This window comes from Paramormyrops kingsleyae, chromosome 4 (assembly GCF_048594095.1).
Source record: "Paramormyrops kingsleyae isolate MSU_618 chromosome 4, PKINGS_0.4, whole genome shotgun sequence".
NCBI lineage: Eukaryota > Metazoa > Chordata > Actinopteri > Osteoglossiformes > Mormyridae > Paramormyrops > Paramormyrops kingsleyae.
Window position 1 is genome coordinate 33,833,382 of NC_132800.1, and position 20,543 is coordinate 33,853,924.

Consider the following 20,543-nt stretch of genomic DNA (forward strand, 5'->3'; position numbering starts at 1 on the left):
TAATGGAAACTGGGCCATTGTACAGCACTGATTGCAGAAAAACATGCAAATATTTTTGCTTTCAGAGCATAACATCAGAATACTGTGACCCCCTGACCTCAGTCTCACAGAATGTGATCCGGAAAACATTACGTCATTTTCAATGTCACCCCATTCTTTAAAAAGGGATTCATGTATCAAATCCATGCGATGGATAAATACGATTTCAGAATAAACTGAGTGGAAGTTCCAATAACACTTCATTTCCTTCCGGGAAAAGTCACAGGTTAGAAGCAGAGAAAGGTGCCCTGAGACAGGGAAGTCTCTGGGGAAATGGGAGGCAGGGGGAATTCTCAGCCTCCCGGCCCTTCAGAGGCCCTGAAATTGTGGGCGGAGGAAGCAGGAAAAACAGCGGAACCCAAACTTGCAGGAACCAGTGGGATAATCTGATGGGCCCTCGGAATGTGCAGTAAAGTTGCGCGAATGAGGAGGGCGACAGGGATCAGCCTCAAATGAGAGCAGCCAGGGAGACAAGGCAGTAAACAGTAACACAGGATGCTCATGAATTTGGAATATCAGAAAGACAGACCAACAAAAAGGAGCACTTTTTTCACCATGATTCAGAGTAATAGAAAACACAACACAACGCATTTGCACTGTAGACTTTTAATTATTTGTGTCTTTTTCTCCAGCCACGTTCTTGAGGATATTTAACTGAGGGTCATATAGAAAAGTTGTTATCCATCCATTGCTATCTATTGCACAATCATGGGGGAAATCATCACAACCCAGTTCACGTGATTGATTGGCATGTTTCAGTCACTAGGTGGCACCAGAGGACCCCAGAACTGCAGTTTCTTGGGGAGCCTAAAAGCACATAGTCTGCAGCAGTGGGAAAAATTGAGACCACTGTATGACAAATCCTCATATTCTAATCCTGGTTTAATCCTGGTTCTGTTGGCAGAAGGCTACGCTGAGCAGCAGGAGGCTTCCAGGTTCAAAATGCCTAAGACAGCAGTACACAAGAACAAAGTGAAGCAGGAGACAATGGGAACAACCAGAAACCAGACAGGTAAAGGAGAACGACTTTCTAATGCGAGAGATGACCTCAACTTATCTGCCAGTTTCTCACAAATCGCAGAATGACAAGTAATTCTGAAAAGGAACGGGAAACATTAAGTGCAGGTGTGAAGTGCACTGCTAGGACAGTTCATATCAGGCTCCAAGAAGCAGGACTGAAGTCCCATAAAGCAGGGAAGAAGCCCTTCATTAATGAGAAACAGGGAAGAGCACAGGGAAGAGCCAGGCTGCAGTTTGCAAAAAAAAAATATTATTTACAGACACACACCCAACTGAGAAATGAATGAAACAAAAAATTGTGCTGTTATCTTAATTTTTTTCCACAGCTGTATATCAGGGCTATTCAAATCCTGGTCCTCAAGGGCTGAGCACTCCTGGTTTTCCAGCCTTCCTTTACCGGTCAGCCAGGTGCAAAGCCTCCAGCCAATCAGAATCAGTAATTAATAAACTAACTACCTGGGAGAACTGAAAACACGGCCTGGATTTGGAATCGAGGGCCAGATTTGAAGAGCCCTGGTCAATATATTTATTCTTAAATTGCTGCCCTAGCAGCGGTTTTAAGTACATATAACATTCCTGTACATTCAGAACAGGTAAACTCATTCGTACCAGTGACATTAGGGGTAAATAAAGAGTCAGTGCATGACTTGAACAAATTCAGCATTTTATTGGAAACCAAATGCATCTTTCAAAACACTACTTCCATTTAATACACACAAAATAAGATTTTTCTCCTGTTCATGAACCAAGAGAACAGATGAAGGTGTTTCATAAAGCTATGCATTTCTTTAAAACTGATAACAGTGTAAACCAAGCAGAGGAGCCCAGTCAGGCAGCTCCAATGGCATTATTTCATTTTCATGAGTGTTTTAAATAAAAATCGACACACACACACACAAAAAAAAAAAAAAAAAATTAAATAAAAAAACCAAAATCCAAGCACTTAGCACCTTGGACCAGTTATTGTTGCCTTTCTCTTCAATCTGGTTCACAAGTGGAAACAAAAGTAACAGTGTGTGCAGGCATGGTAGAGGTGAATATGTAAGGAAATGCTGAACAGTGGTATGTAGACTGCGAGCGCGTCGGAGCAGAGAGCTCTGCTACCCCTAACACAGACAGACATCCCCTGACATTTCCGTCACGCCGGCCATGACAGATCGGTGGGGGCGCGCTCATGAGTGGTCCTGTGCCTCTTGCATTTTATAATTCTGCCAACAGCCTACACTTACACCTTAAACGTCCTAGCCGAGGTAGCCGTGCCGTATGTAAGCAGTGTGAAACCAGGACAGGCGACTCTTAGGGAGTAAACTACCCTAAGCATCCACCATTCACCCACCGTGGTAACACCAACATTCTGTTCGATAAGCTTTTTTACACCACACACCCCCACGTGTCATAACACAAATACTGTACATATGAACTGGTTTTTTTTTGTTCTGATACAAATGAATGAAACCTTTTAAGTAAAGCATTTAAAAGTATATGTTGCCTGCACATTTAACTGTAATGAGAGCTCTGGCACACCTGCAGTACATGGCATACAGATGAATGCAGGCAACAAACAGGGTCTATCATACAGGCTTTAAAGCACAAAAGCTTCAGACATGGCGTCTGTGACATCACTTATGTAGACGCCATTTTAGCTGCCTTACTCCATCCTAGAGCCCTCCATGGGGGGGGGGAGGTGATTTTTTCATTTGCTATTATTTTGACATTTTCATGACTGAGTAAGGAAACAATGTTTACAACCAGGTCGAGTGGGAAGGCAAAGACTGAGGATAGTTCAGTCTGTCAGCAGACTGCGGCTCCTTGGTCTGTCCCTCACACCACGCTACTGCTACTGTCTATGAAGCTCTTTAGGTTCTCAGTGCAAAAGGCTGTACAGATGATGTCTTAACACAGCTCCTCTTACAAACAAACATCTGTAAAGACACACGGTTCATTTCACTGCGATTAGAGACAAACTTTACATTTAGTATTTTTATATTTTATCTACAGGATATCGGCAAATGAAGAGGGTATATTCTATATTCTAGTGCTATTAAAGTTGCAGTTAAACATTGTTGTTTGAATGCTGAACATCATTTTCCTTTTAATTCGTTACTGATTACACAGGGACACATGTATCGCAGGAGGGGTCACCCTGCACTACACTTTGTGTAGAGGACATCCTCTACTTACCACCCCAGCCAATCACTTGGCTAAAATCCAAGCACTCATTGCCAGTAATGGACTGATTTTCACTGAACATGCATTAAGATTAAGGTGCCATGCAACAGAGGCCGGGGGAGGGGGGGCGGTAGGGGGGGGGGCAAGCCATCCCATTGCATTAAATGCATTTTGTGTAGTGCTAGAAGACATTAAATTATTGTTTGCAAAAACCAATCACATTCACCTTGTTTTACAAGTGTTCCTAATAATTATTGGTGTATTTATCTTATCCGAAATAAATACGTATTGCTTAAATAATGAGAAAGCATATAAATAAAGTTCTGTGTATAGTTCAGATATAAGCCATGACATCTGGTTCTGGAGGAAAGTACTGACTGTAAATAGAAGCCTGGAGAATAGGAGACCATGATAAGCTTCAAAAGCCCACCAGTACAAAAATAACCCAAGAGAAAGCAGGCAGTAGGAGAAGCGATCTTCCCTCCCAGACGTTTAAATGGCCCCGTGCATTATATCAACATACCAAAATACAGAAAGGCCTGGTGTTACATGGGTACTTTCTAATCAAACAAGCAGAGGATGGGGTCTCAGCTGAGATTTCTAAACAGGTCTAGGTTCCAACACTTAAGGGGCCACTGAACCCAGACTGGAGGAGTTTCGGATGAATGATGATTCAAGTAGTACAAACCACCTTTGGTATTGACTACTCTGCAAGCCACCCGACTGTGAGTAACGTGGATAATAATCTGATAATGGAAGGAGAAGACATCCCTACTGACACTAAGAATATCTAAGATTGATTTTGTCCCAAGCGTGGTTAAACATGTTACATGTATCATTTTTTGAATGAGACAGTTAAAGGTCAATGAATAGTGGAAAATTAAAAATCAGTAATAACTATGCATCCAATTGCACAATGTGAAATGTGATATTTAAATAAAAAACGGTAACAAAATGACTTTTGAGAACCGCACTGGTTCACCTCTGTCAGCTAGCCACTTTACGTGGGAGTCCCCCAATAAGCATCCGCACAGAATCTGGCCCGATCGGGCCTTTGTCACAGATCCAGTCGGAGAGTCACCGTTCACTCCTGCACTCTCCCATTTTTTTTTGCCATGAGTGGGATCAATCCTCATGCGCAGAGCCACTAATGAAGAGTGCTATAAGAGCAGGTTAGTGTTACGTTTTTTTCCCCCAATCTTTCCAACCCATCTGCAAAATAAATTGCCGTCCACAGCAATGCAGAACAAGACCTTGCAGAACAAGATTTCAAAAGTAAACTGCAGGGGTCCTGTGAGTGAGTGACATGCCACAGGCTCTTGAGGAACAGGGTAGATACCACAGAGAGCAGGACAGCAGATCCTTCCTTCTTAGTGTCCAGATGTGGAGGCATCACTGTACCACTAAACTTACAAAAGCACCCAGTCAGTCTGTAAACTTCGGACACTCGTATACAGATGATTACCTTGTCCCCCTCTGCAGAGCTGGGGAAGAGGTCTTTTGTTAGCTGTGTGTTGCAGTGCGTGGGTCGGACCTTGCTCATGTTCATCCCCCCAAAAAAAAGCAACAAATCATGAAGCAAAAAGATTAATAAATAAAGGCGGATCCTCTTTGCCCCAGGTCCAAATCCTGCTGAGCGGGACTGAGGTTTACTGTTCCATGAACAACCGTGCTGTAGGGTGTGGGGGGATGCGGGGTGGGGGGGCTGGAAGACGAAGGCCGCACACCCCCATGTTTCCAGGAGCGGTACCAAGTGTAACGGAGATGCGGAGGAGACCTTGACAGTTCTGCATATAAACCCAACCATCACTCACAGGGTTGGCATGAATGATCTAAGGCCACGACGTTCATTCGCAGAAAAAAAAGACAAAAAAAAAATATATATATACATTTAAACCCTGAAAATAAAAAGGAGAGAAAATTCAACAAGTCAATGTTGCATAGGTTCAAGCGACCGTAAGAAAAGTTGTGCCCACATGCACTCGATGTAGACAGATCACAAGATGCCACATTAGTGCCACATTAGTGCCACTCTCTCTCAGAGATCTGCACCTCCCCACCCACACTGCGACTGCACACCTTCTTACCCCATGTTAAGGCACTTCAGCAGGTCCTGCCCATGTCCCGACGTGAAGCAGATCTGCTGTTGACATCTACCTCCACCTCCTCATCCTCACCAGCCTCCTCTTCCTCTGTCCAGCCTACTGGGTGTACGTGTGTGGATACGGAGAATCCCCTGGAGTGAGGGGGCAGCCGTGCAGTATCTGGGACACACACACACACGCACACACACACACACACACACACACACACACACACACAGAGGACCGAATGGATATTTAGATTAAAAAATCTGGCACCAGCATCTAACAATAAAACTCCTGTGCTACATTACTGGTATTTAGCAGGGTTGAGAATATTATCCAAATGCATAATAGAAATAAAACCAAGAGATGACCTGTTGTAAGCTCCCTCATGGGCATGGGGGCCTGCCACCGTCCGGGGGGGCGCTGGGACTGGGAACCCTGCTGGTGTATCTGGGGGGGGGGGCAAAATACAACATATGAGAACCAAATTGATGACTGTTTTGCTGGTTGTCAGGGGTCCAACATATGGTGCAGCCAGCCAGTGAGAAAGTGACCCATCAAGCCGTCAGACAGGATAGAGCTGGATAGAGCAGACAGAGGGGTTTTCTGGGACCTCATAACCAGGCTGCAGTACCCACCTCGTGCATGTAGATGGCGTGCAGGCTCATCTCCGCAGAGGCCAACTCCAACTGCAGGGCAGACCTGGACTCTCCCCGAAAGTGCGAGTCGCTGGCAGACATGCTGTCCAACGAAACAAAGACGGGTGTAATTTGTAAATCTGGATTAAAAACTGTACTTAAGAACCTGGATAAGATGACCATATTCCCGGTGACTCCCGCAGAGCCGTACCTGTCCACCATGGTGCGGTCGCTGCGGTACATGGGGCTCTCGGCGTGGCCGGCCGGCAGCTGGCTGTGGGAACGCGTGCGGCCCGGCAGCTGGGAACCCGACAAGGAGGCCAGTACGCTAGCGGCCACGGAGGCGGTGGTGCCGGCCCGGTGGGAGTGCCGGTCGTGACCCGGCTGTCCCGAGGCGGTCAGCACTGGGTGGGTCAGGACGCTGGCCAGCAGATTATCAGTCTGAGTTTGAATCCCAAAAGACAAAGGGATGGATGGAGACATGGAGACAGCAGGCTGACGGTGATGCCATCTTGAGAAATATATCAGTACCATGAACAACGTTTCTAGGGATACACCTGAACTTTGCTAGTTCATCCATCCATCTATCCATTTTCTGCACCCACTTGTCCTATGCAGGGTCACTCGGGTCCATAGCCTATCCCAGGAGCCATGGGTACAAGGCACAGAGTAACCCACACAAGTGGCACACGCCATTCATACCTATAGGAAATGGGGCCACTGGAGAAAACCCCACTACGACACACATGTGGAGCCGGGGCAGAGACTCGAACCCTGGTCCCATAGGTGTGAGGCAATGGTACTAATCACCCATTAAAAGATGGTCATATAACAGAAATCTGACTTGGGTCTAAATTGTTTCCAGTAGGTTCATATTGATCTGTTACGCACACAAATATCAGTGTGGGATGCGGGGGAACTTTCCTGGGTAAGACGAGCGTTTGCATATGGGAATCACCCCATATGGAAAGGGCATCCCCAGCTGCCTGGGGAATTCCCAGCATACTCTTCAGGAGAGCTGGAAGTATCTGTGCGTACGGACTGCGGATGCAGACCTACCCCATGGCCAGACTCGTTGGACAGCAGCGAGGCGCAGAGGGGGGTCTCGGAAAGCAGCAGGGCCCGGGGGGGCCCTGTGGCCGCGTCCTGCTGCACCTTCTCCTTCAGGTGGCTGATGAAGACCGAGCTCTCCTGGGGGGGCTGCCAGTGGGGGTTCTTGATGGTGAAGTGCATGAGGGACAGCTCTGTCTTGCCGTTCTCCGCCTGCTGATAGACGGACGCTTCCGTCTGGCCCTCTGACATCCACTGGAAGCGGAGGAGATTTCGGAAGCAGGAATATTAGTCAGGTCATCTTCCGATTGCTACAACATGGGATTTTTTGGGGGAATTTTTAGAATGTTCTCATTAAATTTACATTTAAAGCACAGCACTGACTGTCTGCTGTTGTTGCTGTCATGAAATAAAAAGCATGTCACTAAATCAAAAGAGGTTACATACTATTTCCAGGGGAATTTTTTTCTTTCAGTCTTAACATTTTTCCGGTTTGCCAAAAGCACATGCGATTGGACGACGCCCGAGGGCCGCTAGAGAACGGGCTGCTGTCCCCCACCCCCCACTCCCCGCTGCTGCTGACCTGCGGGTTGCCGTGGCGACGGATGTCCATCTGCGCGAAGGAGCAGATATCGCCCACGCCCACCACCTCCACGGTGAAGTTCCTAAAGAAGTCGATGATCTCCAGAGACTTGTGGCGGAGCAGAAAGATGAGTACGAAGGGCGTGACGATAGGGCTCAGAAGCTCTTCCAGGATAAAGACCTACGAGAGGAAGACGGACGTAAAGCGTCAGACTCGCCGGCTGCAGGCCGTAACGACTCCATGTGAAGCCTGCTGAGATGCGTGGCCTCGCCTACCGCCTTGTACTGGAAGAGCTGGGCCATCTCGTCGCGGGTCTCGCTCTTGTTGGCGTTGCCCTTCCAGTGGTCGGGCATGTAGTGGATGTGAGCCAGCACGCACTGCAGCAGCTGCTCTGGGCACCACACCATGTGCTCGTCCGGGATGAAGGACCTGCGGGCAGCCGGGGCTTTACTACCCACCTCCGCACACATGCCACCTAGCCGCTGGCATTCCGACTCATCTTTCCAATTGCCTGATGTCATTATTTGGATGGAAGCTCGACATGTTTTGACGTTTGGGATCTAAAGTCAACACTCCTTTTAAGGTGATTGCACAGCTCTTCAGAATACGGTGCCTTTGCTAAAGTTGCTGATTAAATAAACGGTTTTCTAAGACACCTTTGCTCCAAACTCTGCATTTACTCGGAATGCCAGTTGGAGCCTAACCCTGCCGGCACGGCACATAAGACTGTTAGAAGATAGATGCACACCATTTAATGACTTTATAGATTAAGGATATTAACTCCACTCACAGATCCAAACCCCAAAACCCACTCACCTGGACACTGTGATGACCACACCCAACACGGTAATGGCCGTCAGGATGTGCTGAACGGTGAGCACGTCCTCGTCGTAGACGGTCAGCGCGATGAGCACGGCCAGCACGGAGCCCGAGAAGAAGGCCACGTTGCGGGCCATCACGGCCAGCATCGGCGACGTGAAGGAGTTCATGTACTTGGAGACGGCCTTGTAGCCGCGGCCCAGGCGGCTGTGCAGCTCGTGGTCCAGCTCGTTGAAATGGCGCAGGTAGAGGCGGCCGTAGAGCGACCAGCGGCGGGCGCCCAGGCTCCCGGGCTCGCGCCGGATAGCCTCGGTGTAACTGAAGAAGGCGTAGAGCACCTGCCAGACCAGGACGAAGGGGCAGAGCAGCAGGTTCGCTAAGCCCATCAGAAGGATGAAGCGGCTCAGCTGCTGCGCCAGTTCCAGCCGGTTCCCAGCCCGCTTGTACTTGGGGTGCAGGTTCCACTTGTTCTGGAAGAGCGAGCCGGGCCCCCAGAACAGGATAAGCTCAAAGTTATACTTCAGGCCCTGTGTGAGGAAGACGACTTCGCCCAGCAGGGGGAGCTGCAGCTGCACCGGCAGCAGGGACTTGTTGACCATGGCTACCATGTAGTTCTTGAAGCGCAGGATGCGGTGATAGATGTCCAGCTCTGTCAGCTCCTTCTTGTGGATGCACATCTGCTGCTCGCGCTGCAGGCTGATCAGCCGGCTCTGCACCTCCTGCCAAGTGAAGTTGCACAGCTCGTCCTGTGGAGGGAGCAAGAGGACGGCACGCGTTCTCTGGGTGAGAACGGGCTTCTCCACGACCGCGGCGCTAAGTCAATCTGGGAGGGAGCAAATGCTCTGTGGCCAAAACTGGAATCATGTGGAAATTAGATTCAATTAGAATTTAGTAACAACTTACATTATCTGACCTACTACTAAGTGGGAAGTTTGATCTATATCGGGAGGGGGGACATCTGATTTTAATTCCAGAAGAGTGAGATCAGCCTTGCAAACTGGTAAGCAGCAGATTTAACTGACATGTTGAATATTAAAAACTAGCTACTGATGTACTTTGTATTTACAAATGAAATACAGACTGCAGTTTAGAGGTCTAGACACAAAGCATGGGAATCATTTGTATTCCCGGATTTCACAGCAACGTAATCACTTTGGTTGATTATTATTACTGGTCATCATCACACACAGTAGCCAGTAACTATGGCAGGAGAGCCTGGAGCCCACATTCTACTGGTGCTAGCACTGGCATTGCATAAAAAAATATGATCCTGCCATCTACAGGAAATTTGATCTTTTTTTTTTAAGACTGAAACCAAGTAATACACAATTACAGCATGGTAGTAACTAATGATGGTAGTAATGTCACGATAACATTTTTATTAAAGCTACCATCCGCCAAACAGGCATTATCACAACAAGATCAGCAAAAAAGCAAGGTCACCATATTACTGTATTGCTTCCAGCAAATGTACATCACCTCCTGTTTTCCATGTGGTATGCAGAAATAATCAAGTCAAAATAACAAGCTCTGTGAATCTGTCCGCACTCACAAAGGAGAACAGTACAGCACCGAGATATTTCTGCAGCTGTATTACCCACAAAACCATAACTTAAATGAAATCAATCCCCCTTCATAGCCCTCGGTGTGATACATGTCAAAAAGACTCACCATCCTAATTTTCAGTGCTTTAATGTAAAACTGTCGTATCTCCCAGTAGCTCAGGACATTGCAGAAGACCTTGATCAGCCGATAGACCCAGAAGATAGCAGCCATGATGAGGAGGAAAATGATCCAGCTGTTATCCTGAATCCTGCAAGGAGACAAATGGAAACTGAGGTAGGAGGAACACAATCATGCTCTCACTAAGGTCCGCTCTTGGTTTTCTCAACGTTGATCTTGGTGTTGGAACTAAATGAAGGAACAAACACTGCAGGAAAATCATTAGAAAGCCTTGAAATAGGGGAAGGTGGGAAAAATACTAAATAAATAATGTATAAGTCTCATAAGGAATGCAGAGGGCATAAAAATATATAGTGTTAATATCATTTCTGATCAACAGACAGGTTGCCAGCCTCGATATAACACAAGTTTAAAACTGTTCTACGAAAGTTTGAAGCACCCAGGCATAGAAACAGAGATAAATGCAAGCACAGATGCATTTGATCCTTTAGTTTAGTTCTGTTGTATAGTCCAAGGTCACTCAATTGTAAATGCATTCACCTTGATATAACTTCCTCGTTTTTCCTTCTGTAAGCAGTTTAAGAAACTGAATGCTGAACCGGCAGATATTCTACCTTAACTATCAGCTGAAACATATCAAGTTCAGAAGACGCTGAACCCAAGGCACCCACTGCAGGGAGTGTGGTTTCTTTGATTAAAGCACAAATTCAGCCTGCACTGCATTCGTCATGAAGGCTGCACTCAGACTCATCAAAGATTAAGGATTCCACCAAACATTCAATACCAAGTCGCCCCGAAGGACCACTTCTATCAAACAAACTTAACATAGGTGACAGACAAGGCAGACAAATCAGCCGAGTCATAAGAAGTTTTTGCGACCTGCTACAATAATGATGACAAATAACACTCCAGAGGACCAGGTCGTCAAAACAAAATAATCTCTGAACATAAGGTATATACTTTCTTTGTGGTGAAACACGGTAATACTGTGCAAAAAACACAGCAGTTTCCTATAGTCACATAAAATAACGGAGAGCTCTGAGGCTAGCAGTAGTTCTGTAGGTGTTCTGTACACAGCGTGGGATTTTCTCATTAAAACGGACACATCTGACATCCCGGGCAAATCCTGGGGTATTTGGAAGCCTCCTCGCCTGGACCAAACACCCCGTGCACTCTCTCATGCTTTGGTCTCATTTTCTGGGAAGTGAGAGAAATTACCTGAAGCAAGATGACACATCGCTCCATAGCTGACACTCAGGCAGGGGATGTAAATAAGGACCCAGTACAGAGGCAGCGCTCCAGACTATTTAATTTCACCACATCCATACCAGACAAAGAATACTGCAAAGGGGTACGGCTATGCACATCCCTCCTTAGTGTAATCACAGGATCACTGGCACGTACATACGCCAGGATGGCACTGTAAACATAAAGCTATTTAGCCTCAGTGCTGGACACAAAAGAATGCAGCCTGAATGAATTATGAATGGGGGCCACAGTCTGGGTCACCCCGAGGGTGAAGCAGACATATGGTGCGGAAAATGCTATCTGAATGATAAATTATCTGAAAACAGAGCGCTTGAAAAATGAAGCAATTCAAGATAAGGGCCTTATGAAAAAGACTTGGTTGGGAGCGTTTTTGGGTTTTCAAGCAGAGATTTTAGCCATGCAGCTGTACTGTGCTTCTTCATCCTGATAACCCAGAAACATCCGGAGGCTTCAGACAGGATGTCAGTTCTATGTCACATCTACATAAGAAGTCATGACTGGTTCAAAAAAAAAAGGTCTGATATTAGCCAATGGTGGCGGATCATGTGTTGATCGGGACGCCTGGCCAGTTCTACCACAGCTTCCCATCCCTGGGTTGCAGTTTCAGCAACACCAGCACCTCCTTCTGGACAAACCAGGAAGCTTAGATTAGCCTCTATAGGTCGGGCTGTATCAAGGAACCAATTTAGTGGTGCTAAAAACGTCACTATTTGGAGGAATGATTTCACTGAACAGCTTTTGCGCTGTTTGAAGAATGAAAGTGACAGTGGCAAGAAACATCTCTGTCTGTAAGAAGGACCTATCAGAACAGATTTCACTGCTGCTGACCTCCTGCCAGCAGTCTTGGCAGTAAGTCAAGAAGGAGCTTGTTGACATGACTTTGTGGGGCAGTTTATTGAGCCGTTTTCTCATTGCGAAACATTTCAACAACACATACATGCATCCTATGCAATGTCTGCATTTTAAAAAATAGATCACTTTACCGAACACACCAAAGCTAACAATCCCCAAACCACATACATTAATGGGATTTACATTTTAAACTTGTTGGCTATCATCATAGAAGTCCCTGAATAACATCCAGCACATTCTAGTCATTTTTACATATCGAGCAGCTCTACCTGAAAATCTTTTTACACTGCTGTACAAACCCTATAATAAGCAGACCCACAGAGACATCGCTCATCAACATGCTATTTAAAAGCGTCCACTTTCTTTGAAGGTCCTTCTCTACCCTCTAGGTGCCCATAGCGTGGCACAAAGAAACCCCATCCGTGTCTCCACACCCTTCTGGTGTGATACTTAAAAGGAAGTTGTTCTTTACTTTAAAGCAAAGGCCATCAACCTGACTTCATCACAGGTGGTAATATCAGTGTAACTCTTTATCTCATTTTACTCAGTTTTGTTTAATAGCCCCATAACTGTTCTTTTGTCTGCAGTAATTTTACTTCAGTTATGTGATATTAAATACTTTAACGCATGGGGATTTCTTACTCTGTCCACTCATGCCCAATAGGCATAATTTTCATTTCCTTACCACGTGACTCCAAGTGGCACTGAGGCAACCCTATTCTGAAAATGTGATGAAAGCTGTTTATTACCCGGTAACATCTGTGCATTTCTGTATCAGCTGAACCCAACACACCTTTCTGTGCACTGCTGGCTGGGCAAGATGGCATCAGGCAGCGTCACCTTGTTCCGGTCCAGGGGGTTCTGGCCGGTGTGGTTCACTGCCCGGTTGGCAAAGAGCACATCGTACTCCACACAGTTAAAGAGGAATGTCGTAAATGTGACCACAAACAGGAACTGTCTGCAGGGGGGGGGAAAAAATATATCGATAATGCTGAATGTCAAGGTCACTAGTGTCAAAGTCGAACAGCACTAGTTGAGAGTTGTTTAAAAAAAAATAATCAGTCTCTTTCAGCCATTTTAATTTAACATAGCAAACAAAAAAAAATCTGATGAAAGGAATTCATTACAAAAATGTTAGCCGAGCACCGCCCAAGGTGTCCTCAATATCAATTCACCTAAGCTACTATTTTTCCTGGGCGTAAATAAAACCATCTGGCCCAAAACGCGCAAACAAGGGCCAGTAAGCTGAAGCGCAGTGGCTGCTGGGAAGTCGCTGGCCAGCATTATGTCCACGCTTCCTGTCCCTCCTGCTCTCAGCGCTGCCCCCAGAATAGGTGGTCTGTGTACTGGGAGTCGGCCGTGTCTGGGGCTGCATCACGTTACAGCCGAGGCTCTTTTGGCAGCAAGCAACTCATGTGCTCCGTGTCCCATATCAGGTGTACCAGTCCCTGTATGCCAGCAGGTTCTTGGAGCAGTAATTAATGTGATATTCTCAGATACACAAGACGGGAACATAGGCACACTTACACCAGCTCGAAGAACTCGGACAGCATCATACAAGCAAAGCCATTCTTCTGGTGGAAGTGGTAAATGTGGAGGAAAATGTTAAAGAAAACAGAGCAACATCTGAGACCCCTAGAGAGGGGAAGGCTAAGTGTACAGGGTCAGTTTTGTTGACCCCTTGTCTGGTCCAATATCGATACCTATTCAGAGACCACGTTTAAATATAGATCCTCATTTTTTGGAAGTAGGAGAGCTTCTCCTGTTGGCCTTGAAGTCAACTTCACAAACATCTGTGTTTTTTTAAAGCCCAGAAATATATACTGCAGTGACAAAAGCTGCACACTTTGTGGATACTTGTCATAAAAAGAAGTTTATGTTTAGTTCAGTTGTTATATTGACTGCTGTCATTAAAACAAACACATGAACACCATGAATCCTCTCGGTGTCCATCTGCCCCCCCCCCCAGCAATGGCCAGCTGGATGTTTCTACATTGATCGACCTCCAAAACCACATAACTTCTCTGAAGGTAGGTTTGCACGTTATTCTACCCCATACATCTAGAGGTAAAGGGACAATTATGTGAACTTTTTTAGATTTACCGTCTGTTCTAAGGATTGAAAAAAAACTAATTGTAACTCAAGAGACTGTATATCTAAATAATATATAACCATGAAACCATTTTAGTTTTGATAGGCTGTTGCATCTATGCTACCAGTTATTGTAGAAGCAAATGGAGCAGTTCAGCACTAAAGTCGACATTCTATCCAATGTGCTTCAACTGAACTGGAAAATATCCAGCTTTATAAACTTATCAGCATGCATCTCGATACAAGCATTGGGTTTTAAGGCCAGGTCTCCCCAGCAAAGACCCCACAGGCCCAGGCTCACCCGCTAATCAGAGCTGAATGTTAGGTTCTGATTTCCTAATACCTTCAAAGAAAAAAATAAAGAGTCACCAAAGTTAACATGTGAGATGCAATTCAATTTGTGACTTGTGCCTCGACCCTTTGCAAAACCAATTGAGCTGAAGAAAAGGAAATCAGTGTCTCATTTCAGAGCGACAGGTCCTGAATTACTGGGCCCATTGCAATGTGGAATCATGGGAAACCTTCCACCCACAGTGTAATTGGAAACGCTTCACCAATCAAACCCAGCACCACAGAAGAAAATGAAAAAGGACTACCAGAGGACACAGAGACACTGGGTTCACAAATGTCCTCTCCGATTGCCTTATAAGCTCAGGAAACACAAGGTTTAAATGCATGGTCTCATGCTTCCTTAAATTTTCCACAAGCACGATGGAGCATCTGGGTGTAGAAGGGAATTTAGTCAAAGGATATTCTTGTGAAGAAGTTGTCCAGATTCTTGATATGATGCCATGAATCTGTACAAAGAAAAGCATCAGTGTTAAACACCATCCAGCTCAGGAAAGCAGACTCTGAGCTTAAATGACACTTGAACACTATCATTACTTAATTACTTCATTTACGCTTATTACTGCCATGTCAATTATCGCCCAAAAGACTAGGAAAATGTCATCACTATGAAACTTACAACTAAATTACATTAAAGTCACAATGACAATGAACAACAGAACCCACATTAAAACAATGAAGGCATCTTGTGGTACATTTAGATATTGTGTGACAGAAAATTACTGTTTCACCAGTATCAGTGAGTGTCGACCTGACATATTCTGCAGAACAGTGTTGACTGAATGAACAAATCATGAAAGCAGAGATTCTGCCCCAGTGGCGCCTGACAGTATCTGCCAAGGTACCTTTCAGGCCTTCTGGCACGTGCACAAGCAGGTCTTCCTCCCCAGGCGGCGAGTCCTCCTCAAAGTCCTCGATCCGCTGGTACTCCTGGTATGCTTCAAAGTTGGCCATTGCGATTCACATTCTCCCCCGTGGCTTCTCCCCGAATAATGTGGGATGCTGGATGTAAAAGGATACCCACCGTGAACCCCAGGTCTTAAGGAACAGGATCCTTATTCCTGGTTCCCGGTGTGAACGGAAGTAACCGAGAGCCTGCCCTTGGGGCTCACACTTGAGAAGCGTGCTTAACCTAAATCACTTCAGAAAATCTGTTTGAACACTTTCACATTTTTAGCATGTAACCCCAACACAGATTTTACATCTGCTAAACAAAACTATGGAGAGAATTTTACCATCCGACCCCCATACAGTATCTCTAGTCACCCTGGTCTGACAATCAGAGGGATGACAAGATTCAACTTTGCTTTATATTTCAGCTCTCTTAGCAAGGTAATTATTGACTAAATGCTAACTTAACAGATGCAGGAATAATGTCATAGAGCTATGTCATGGCACACTTCTGCCTCTGGGATGCCTACAGATGCACGACACTGTGCTACACTCTCCCCAAAATCATGATGGGAGCGCTGAACTTGGCCCAGATATATTCACTGTGGCAAGGGAGAAGAGAGCATTCCTTCTGCACATTTTGATGTACAGCGCTTCAGCATTTAAATAAATATTTCAAAAACATTTTACTTATACAACTATCCCCTACAATATTAAGGCAGCAGATGGCACAATATTGCTGAACATAGCACAGTATCTCGAAATTCAAATAATGTCTGATTTCCGGATATTTGATTTGATAATGGAGACTGAAATGGAGTGGGACAGGGATGAACCCAGTGCAACGTTTAAGTATGTGGCAGCAGGGTGAATGCAATAAATAGATTGAAAAACATAAACAGTTGCTTTTGTTTTAAATCCCATGATCAACATTACAACACTACTCATTAGCCTTCATATATTTTTCCTTAGAAAACTATGAGTTGTGTTCCTCACCTACAAGGCTTCTGCACAAATTGTCTACAAACATGATCTATATCAAGGATCAAGAATATGACAATCAGGCCTTGTCCACATGTATACACGCATTTTTAAAAAATCTCTGTCCACATGAAAGGGCTAAAAAGGCATGGTCAAGAGTAAACTTGCCTAATGTAAACAGCAAACGGCACACACTATAATGTCAATGTCTACACTGACACTGAAAACTGAGTTTCTGAAAATCTTCACCCTGGACGCGGTTCTGCAAAAGCTCAGTTTTCAGTGTCCTAAAACACTGTTTGCCTGTGCAGAAAAGGGCAAAATGCATAAAAAAAGCTACCTTTATATAAAAAAAAAATACCCATGCACCTGTGGACAAGGGCTCATTTGGAAAATAACGTTCCTCTTCTCCTCAGGATTAGGGAGACTTCAGAGTCCATGTTCCTGCCAGTGTGCTACCTTTCATATGAACACGTAACAGTGGACTGTATCTTGTGGTTCACTGAGCTGTTTGTACAGTATCATAATCAGTCTGTTTCCATCCTTATCATTGTGTTCTCTTTAGGTACGATGTCAAGGTCAAAGGGTCATTTACATGGAATTTCGTGGGGTCCTCACTTTAGACCCACTAAAAGGAAAAATTAAACTAATTTCCAGTGTCTAAAATAACAAGCATTTTCAGGCAACATCTGCTTAAAATCTCCAGATACAGTCATGGCTCCCAGATCTGGGCCAGCTATGCTAGCTATATTGGCATGTCCAACCCCCAGAATGCCTTTACCTCTCCTGCATTTCTGAAGGTTTCTCAGCATTTGATGGACAGATCTGTGTCTGAGGTTCTGCCATAACAGCAGCAGCTTGCACCTCCATCAGAAATAATGTGCTGATTTACAGACTATAGACTCTGACACAACGGCCTCTCATACTATCAGCACCAATGTGTAACAGCACAGTTTCTCCAGGCACAAACATTCAGTAAAATTTCCAAAATAAAACTGTTTCACAACCCCCTCCGAGTATACTTTCTTTATGAAGTGGCTAGATCAGTTCAAAAGTTGCTTGTTTTTTGTTCTTATTGGCCATCTGCTTGCTGCATACGATCGCTAATGGGATGACCTGACCGAAAATGAGTCTCATGATAAGCTCTGGTGACAGTGATGCATTCGACTTAGCAAACGTTGGCAAACAATTACAGTTTCCACCTTGTGTGTTTGTTAGCCAGCCACTCACTGTGAACATCTGCTCACAGACAGGAATGTATGCGAAAAGAGACGGGTGCTTTCCTCAAAAACACCAGTGGTGGAAGATCTGGAGCACCTGGAGTTTCAGCACGTTACCAAAAATATTCATGATGGAGTTGTCCAAAAACCACAGTGTGCTGTTACACCACAGAGCTTTCTGTTAGAGGTGCCAGAAAAGTACTAAAATTGCTGTTGCCTTAACAGAAAAATGGTCTACTTTTGCAACAATGGAATTAATGAAAACAAGATTCCACAGATTGTTTAAGATGGTTGGTCAAGGCTACAGCACATCCCAGGGCACCATGAAAAGATGCAAAACCATGTAATGCATGTATACTTAGGTCTACATGACTTAAGATTTAGTCACTATTACTGCATATACTTGAAAACCAAAAGTTTCCTGCTATTTATGACGAAGAAAATGCATGATTTAAGAAAACCAAATGCGTAAACTAGCTGTGATGTACTTTGTTTAATATAATTGCAAATGTCAAAATAATCACTGCTAAAAGGAATGTTAGAACCATCGTCTTACACAATATGGTATATAATTTTTTTGTGAATGTAGAGATGAACAATATTGCAAAAAAGTTTACCCTTTGCAATTGAGATATTTGAAGTTTTTGCAGTATTCAGGGGTTGAAAAACTTATCTATCAACAGTTTCTGTCAAATAAGTTACTGGTGTTGACCTGAGTTGTGCGAGCACACACAAAACAGTGCCGATAAATCACTTGCTTTTGCTCAATACCATCTCCATGTAATGCTAAATGCTTCCAAACAATGTAAGATTAATGTCTTTTCGTGACCAGTTCTTGTTTGCTATTCTCTTCTTCAGCCATTTTTGTTCAGTTTCTCACAAACGGGACAAGCAAGGACAAGAATGTCTTGGAGAGCACATGCAGAGTTCATGTAAATCGAGCAGTGGTAAACTTCAGATTGAATTTTTAACATATACTAGAAAATGTTGAAAAGGAACAATCATTAAAATTGAAAAACTTGCTAAGTTTTGTTTCCTGTGACTGAATAAAAATGTGTTAGCACAAATTGATGGCTCGAGTACAGCTAAGTATTGCAATCCTTGCGATGCCACAATTGCATGTGCATAAAATGCCATTTTGATATTAACATTGCACATCATTCAAGCTTTAATGGCTCAGTGGTGCAGCGAGTAGCACTGTCGCTACACACTGCCGTCCACTGTCCAAAAAAATGCAACTTAAGTGAAATGGAGTGCCTAAATTGGCCATATATGTCATGCATGTAGTGATTGATTAGTTCCTGCCTAACACCAACTGCAATGTATGTATTACACATTATATATTAGGGATGCACCAAACGATCGACTGCGGACTGGAATTGGCCGATTTTCACAGGCAATAGCCTCAAAGCCGCTAACATGTCATTAGCGTGGAAGCTGTTCACTGCGAGTGAAAATGACACAAAGCTTGCAATTTGTAGCACATGTGAAGTCAAAGTAAACCGCGGGAGAATTATCATAAAAACATGGTGAAACATCGGAGGTAAACCTTAAACTGGTTATTAAGCATATATTAGAAAAGCTTAAAAAGAATAATCATTAAAACTGCAAAGCTAGCAAAGGATCAACGTCATATTATCTGGTGAATTTAAACATACTGGAAAATGATATAAGTAACTGACATTTGTTTTGTTATTTAAATTTGCTGAACCTGCTCTTGTTTGGTAAAGTAAAATATGTCAGACAAAGCTGGATATATGGCAACTCAGTTTCAGTTAATTGTTATTTTGTACCTCTTTCCAGTGACAGAGCACTTTATTTTGAGACTTGTTTAAGTGAAAGAAGATCCTGTAACTTAGTGCAGCTCATGGGAAATTGTAAAGTTTAACATTTTCTTTTATTATGAAAATAAAAATTTGCACTGAAGAAAAGCTGATTTTTGTTAGTATATGTTGTCAATTATAGTTCTGGTCGCAATTGCAAAAGAATCAGGAAATTGCAATTGGTGCATCTCTATTATATATTATTACATATTATTCTCCACATGAATGATTACTCGATGAATAATCAATCAGTAGATTAATCAGTAGATTACTCAAATATTGTCATTAATTATAGGATACTGATTGTCATTAATATGGGATACTGATTGTCATTAATAATGGATTTCTCCTGTAACTCTCTCCACAAACGTTCCAGTTTTAGACCTTGGCTTCGTCTCAACACAAAAAGAGTGCCAGACGAATCACAAAGCTGTGTAGCCACAGCACATCTGAGGAGTGATGAATTCTGCACAGCACACCAGAAGACGACAGAAATCGTGTCATTTTTTTTTTTTTTTTTGCCCCCACTCTTTATTTTTCATCCTGTAATCTCAGCCCCTGCACTGATCCAGCATGAATCCTTTCCTCTGGTGATTCAAGCTCATTTTTTTCAAGTTACTGAGGTGTGCGATGCAACACACTGACACACACACCAGTGGCAGTGTCTCAGTGAACAGCTTCTCACTGCCAAATCCAGTGCATCTTTTTGGCTGGAGCTGTAGTGAAGCATACTGAAAGTCTACAGGAGCCACTTCTATGTAGCTGTAACACTGCACCCACTAGTACATGTGCCCACAAGCTACTTCAACCATTGATTTATGTAACTTCTGGCCGTATGTTCTAAAATATTTATTGACTGTTGGCTAAATCGACTAAACAGTCCAGGCTGTCCAAGCTTTGAGCATATGCAGGCCCCAAGTTACAGTCTAGATTTGTTCCCTACGAAGATAAACAGGTCCCAGCCTAGACTGACTTGAACC

The 20,543-nt window shown here is 44.2% G+C and overlaps 1 protein-coding gene across 2 annotated transcripts in view; it reads right to left on the minus strand.

Annotated features, from left to right (window-relative positions):
- Nucleotides 1-1,702: 1,702 nt before the first annotated feature.
- The window catches only part of atg9b (autophagy related 9B), a 233,841-nt gene continuing 215,000 nt past the window's right edge, over nucleotides 1,703-20,543 (minus strand). Inside the window, exons 2-15 of one of the 2 annotated variants that reach the window (XM_072711210.1) lie at nucleotides 15,494-15,651; nucleotides 15,052-15,097; nucleotides 13,737-13,799; nucleotides 13,003-13,167; nucleotides 10,077-10,218; nucleotides 8,403-9,151; nucleotides 7,862-8,015; nucleotides 7,587-7,766; nucleotides 7,013-7,258; nucleotides 6,165-6,394; nucleotides 5,954-6,056; nucleotides 5,687-5,765; nucleotides 5,316-5,492; nucleotides 1,703-5,126 (exon numbers count right to left, since the gene is read on the minus strand). In XM_072711210.1, coding sequence (XP_072567311.1) covers nucleotides 5,332-5,492; nucleotides 5,687-5,765; nucleotides 5,954-6,056; nucleotides 6,165-6,394; nucleotides 7,013-7,258; nucleotides 7,587-7,766; nucleotides 7,862-8,015; nucleotides 8,403-9,151; nucleotides 10,077-10,218; nucleotides 13,003-13,167; nucleotides 13,737-13,799; nucleotides 15,052-15,097; nucleotides 15,494-15,602 — 2,427 coding nt within the window. In that variant the 5' untranslated portion in view covers nucleotides 15,603-15,651 and the 3' untranslated portion in view covers nucleotides 1,703-5,126; nucleotides 5,316-5,331. The remainder of the gene's footprint in view (nucleotides 5,127-5,315; nucleotides 5,493-5,686; nucleotides 5,766-5,953; nucleotides 6,057-6,164; nucleotides 6,395-7,012; nucleotides 7,259-7,586; nucleotides 7,767-7,861; nucleotides 8,016-8,402; nucleotides 9,152-10,076; nucleotides 10,219-13,002; nucleotides 13,168-13,736; nucleotides 13,800-15,051; nucleotides 15,098-15,493; nucleotides 15,652-20,543) is intronic. The other variant, XM_072711209.1, reaches the window with a different exon arrangement.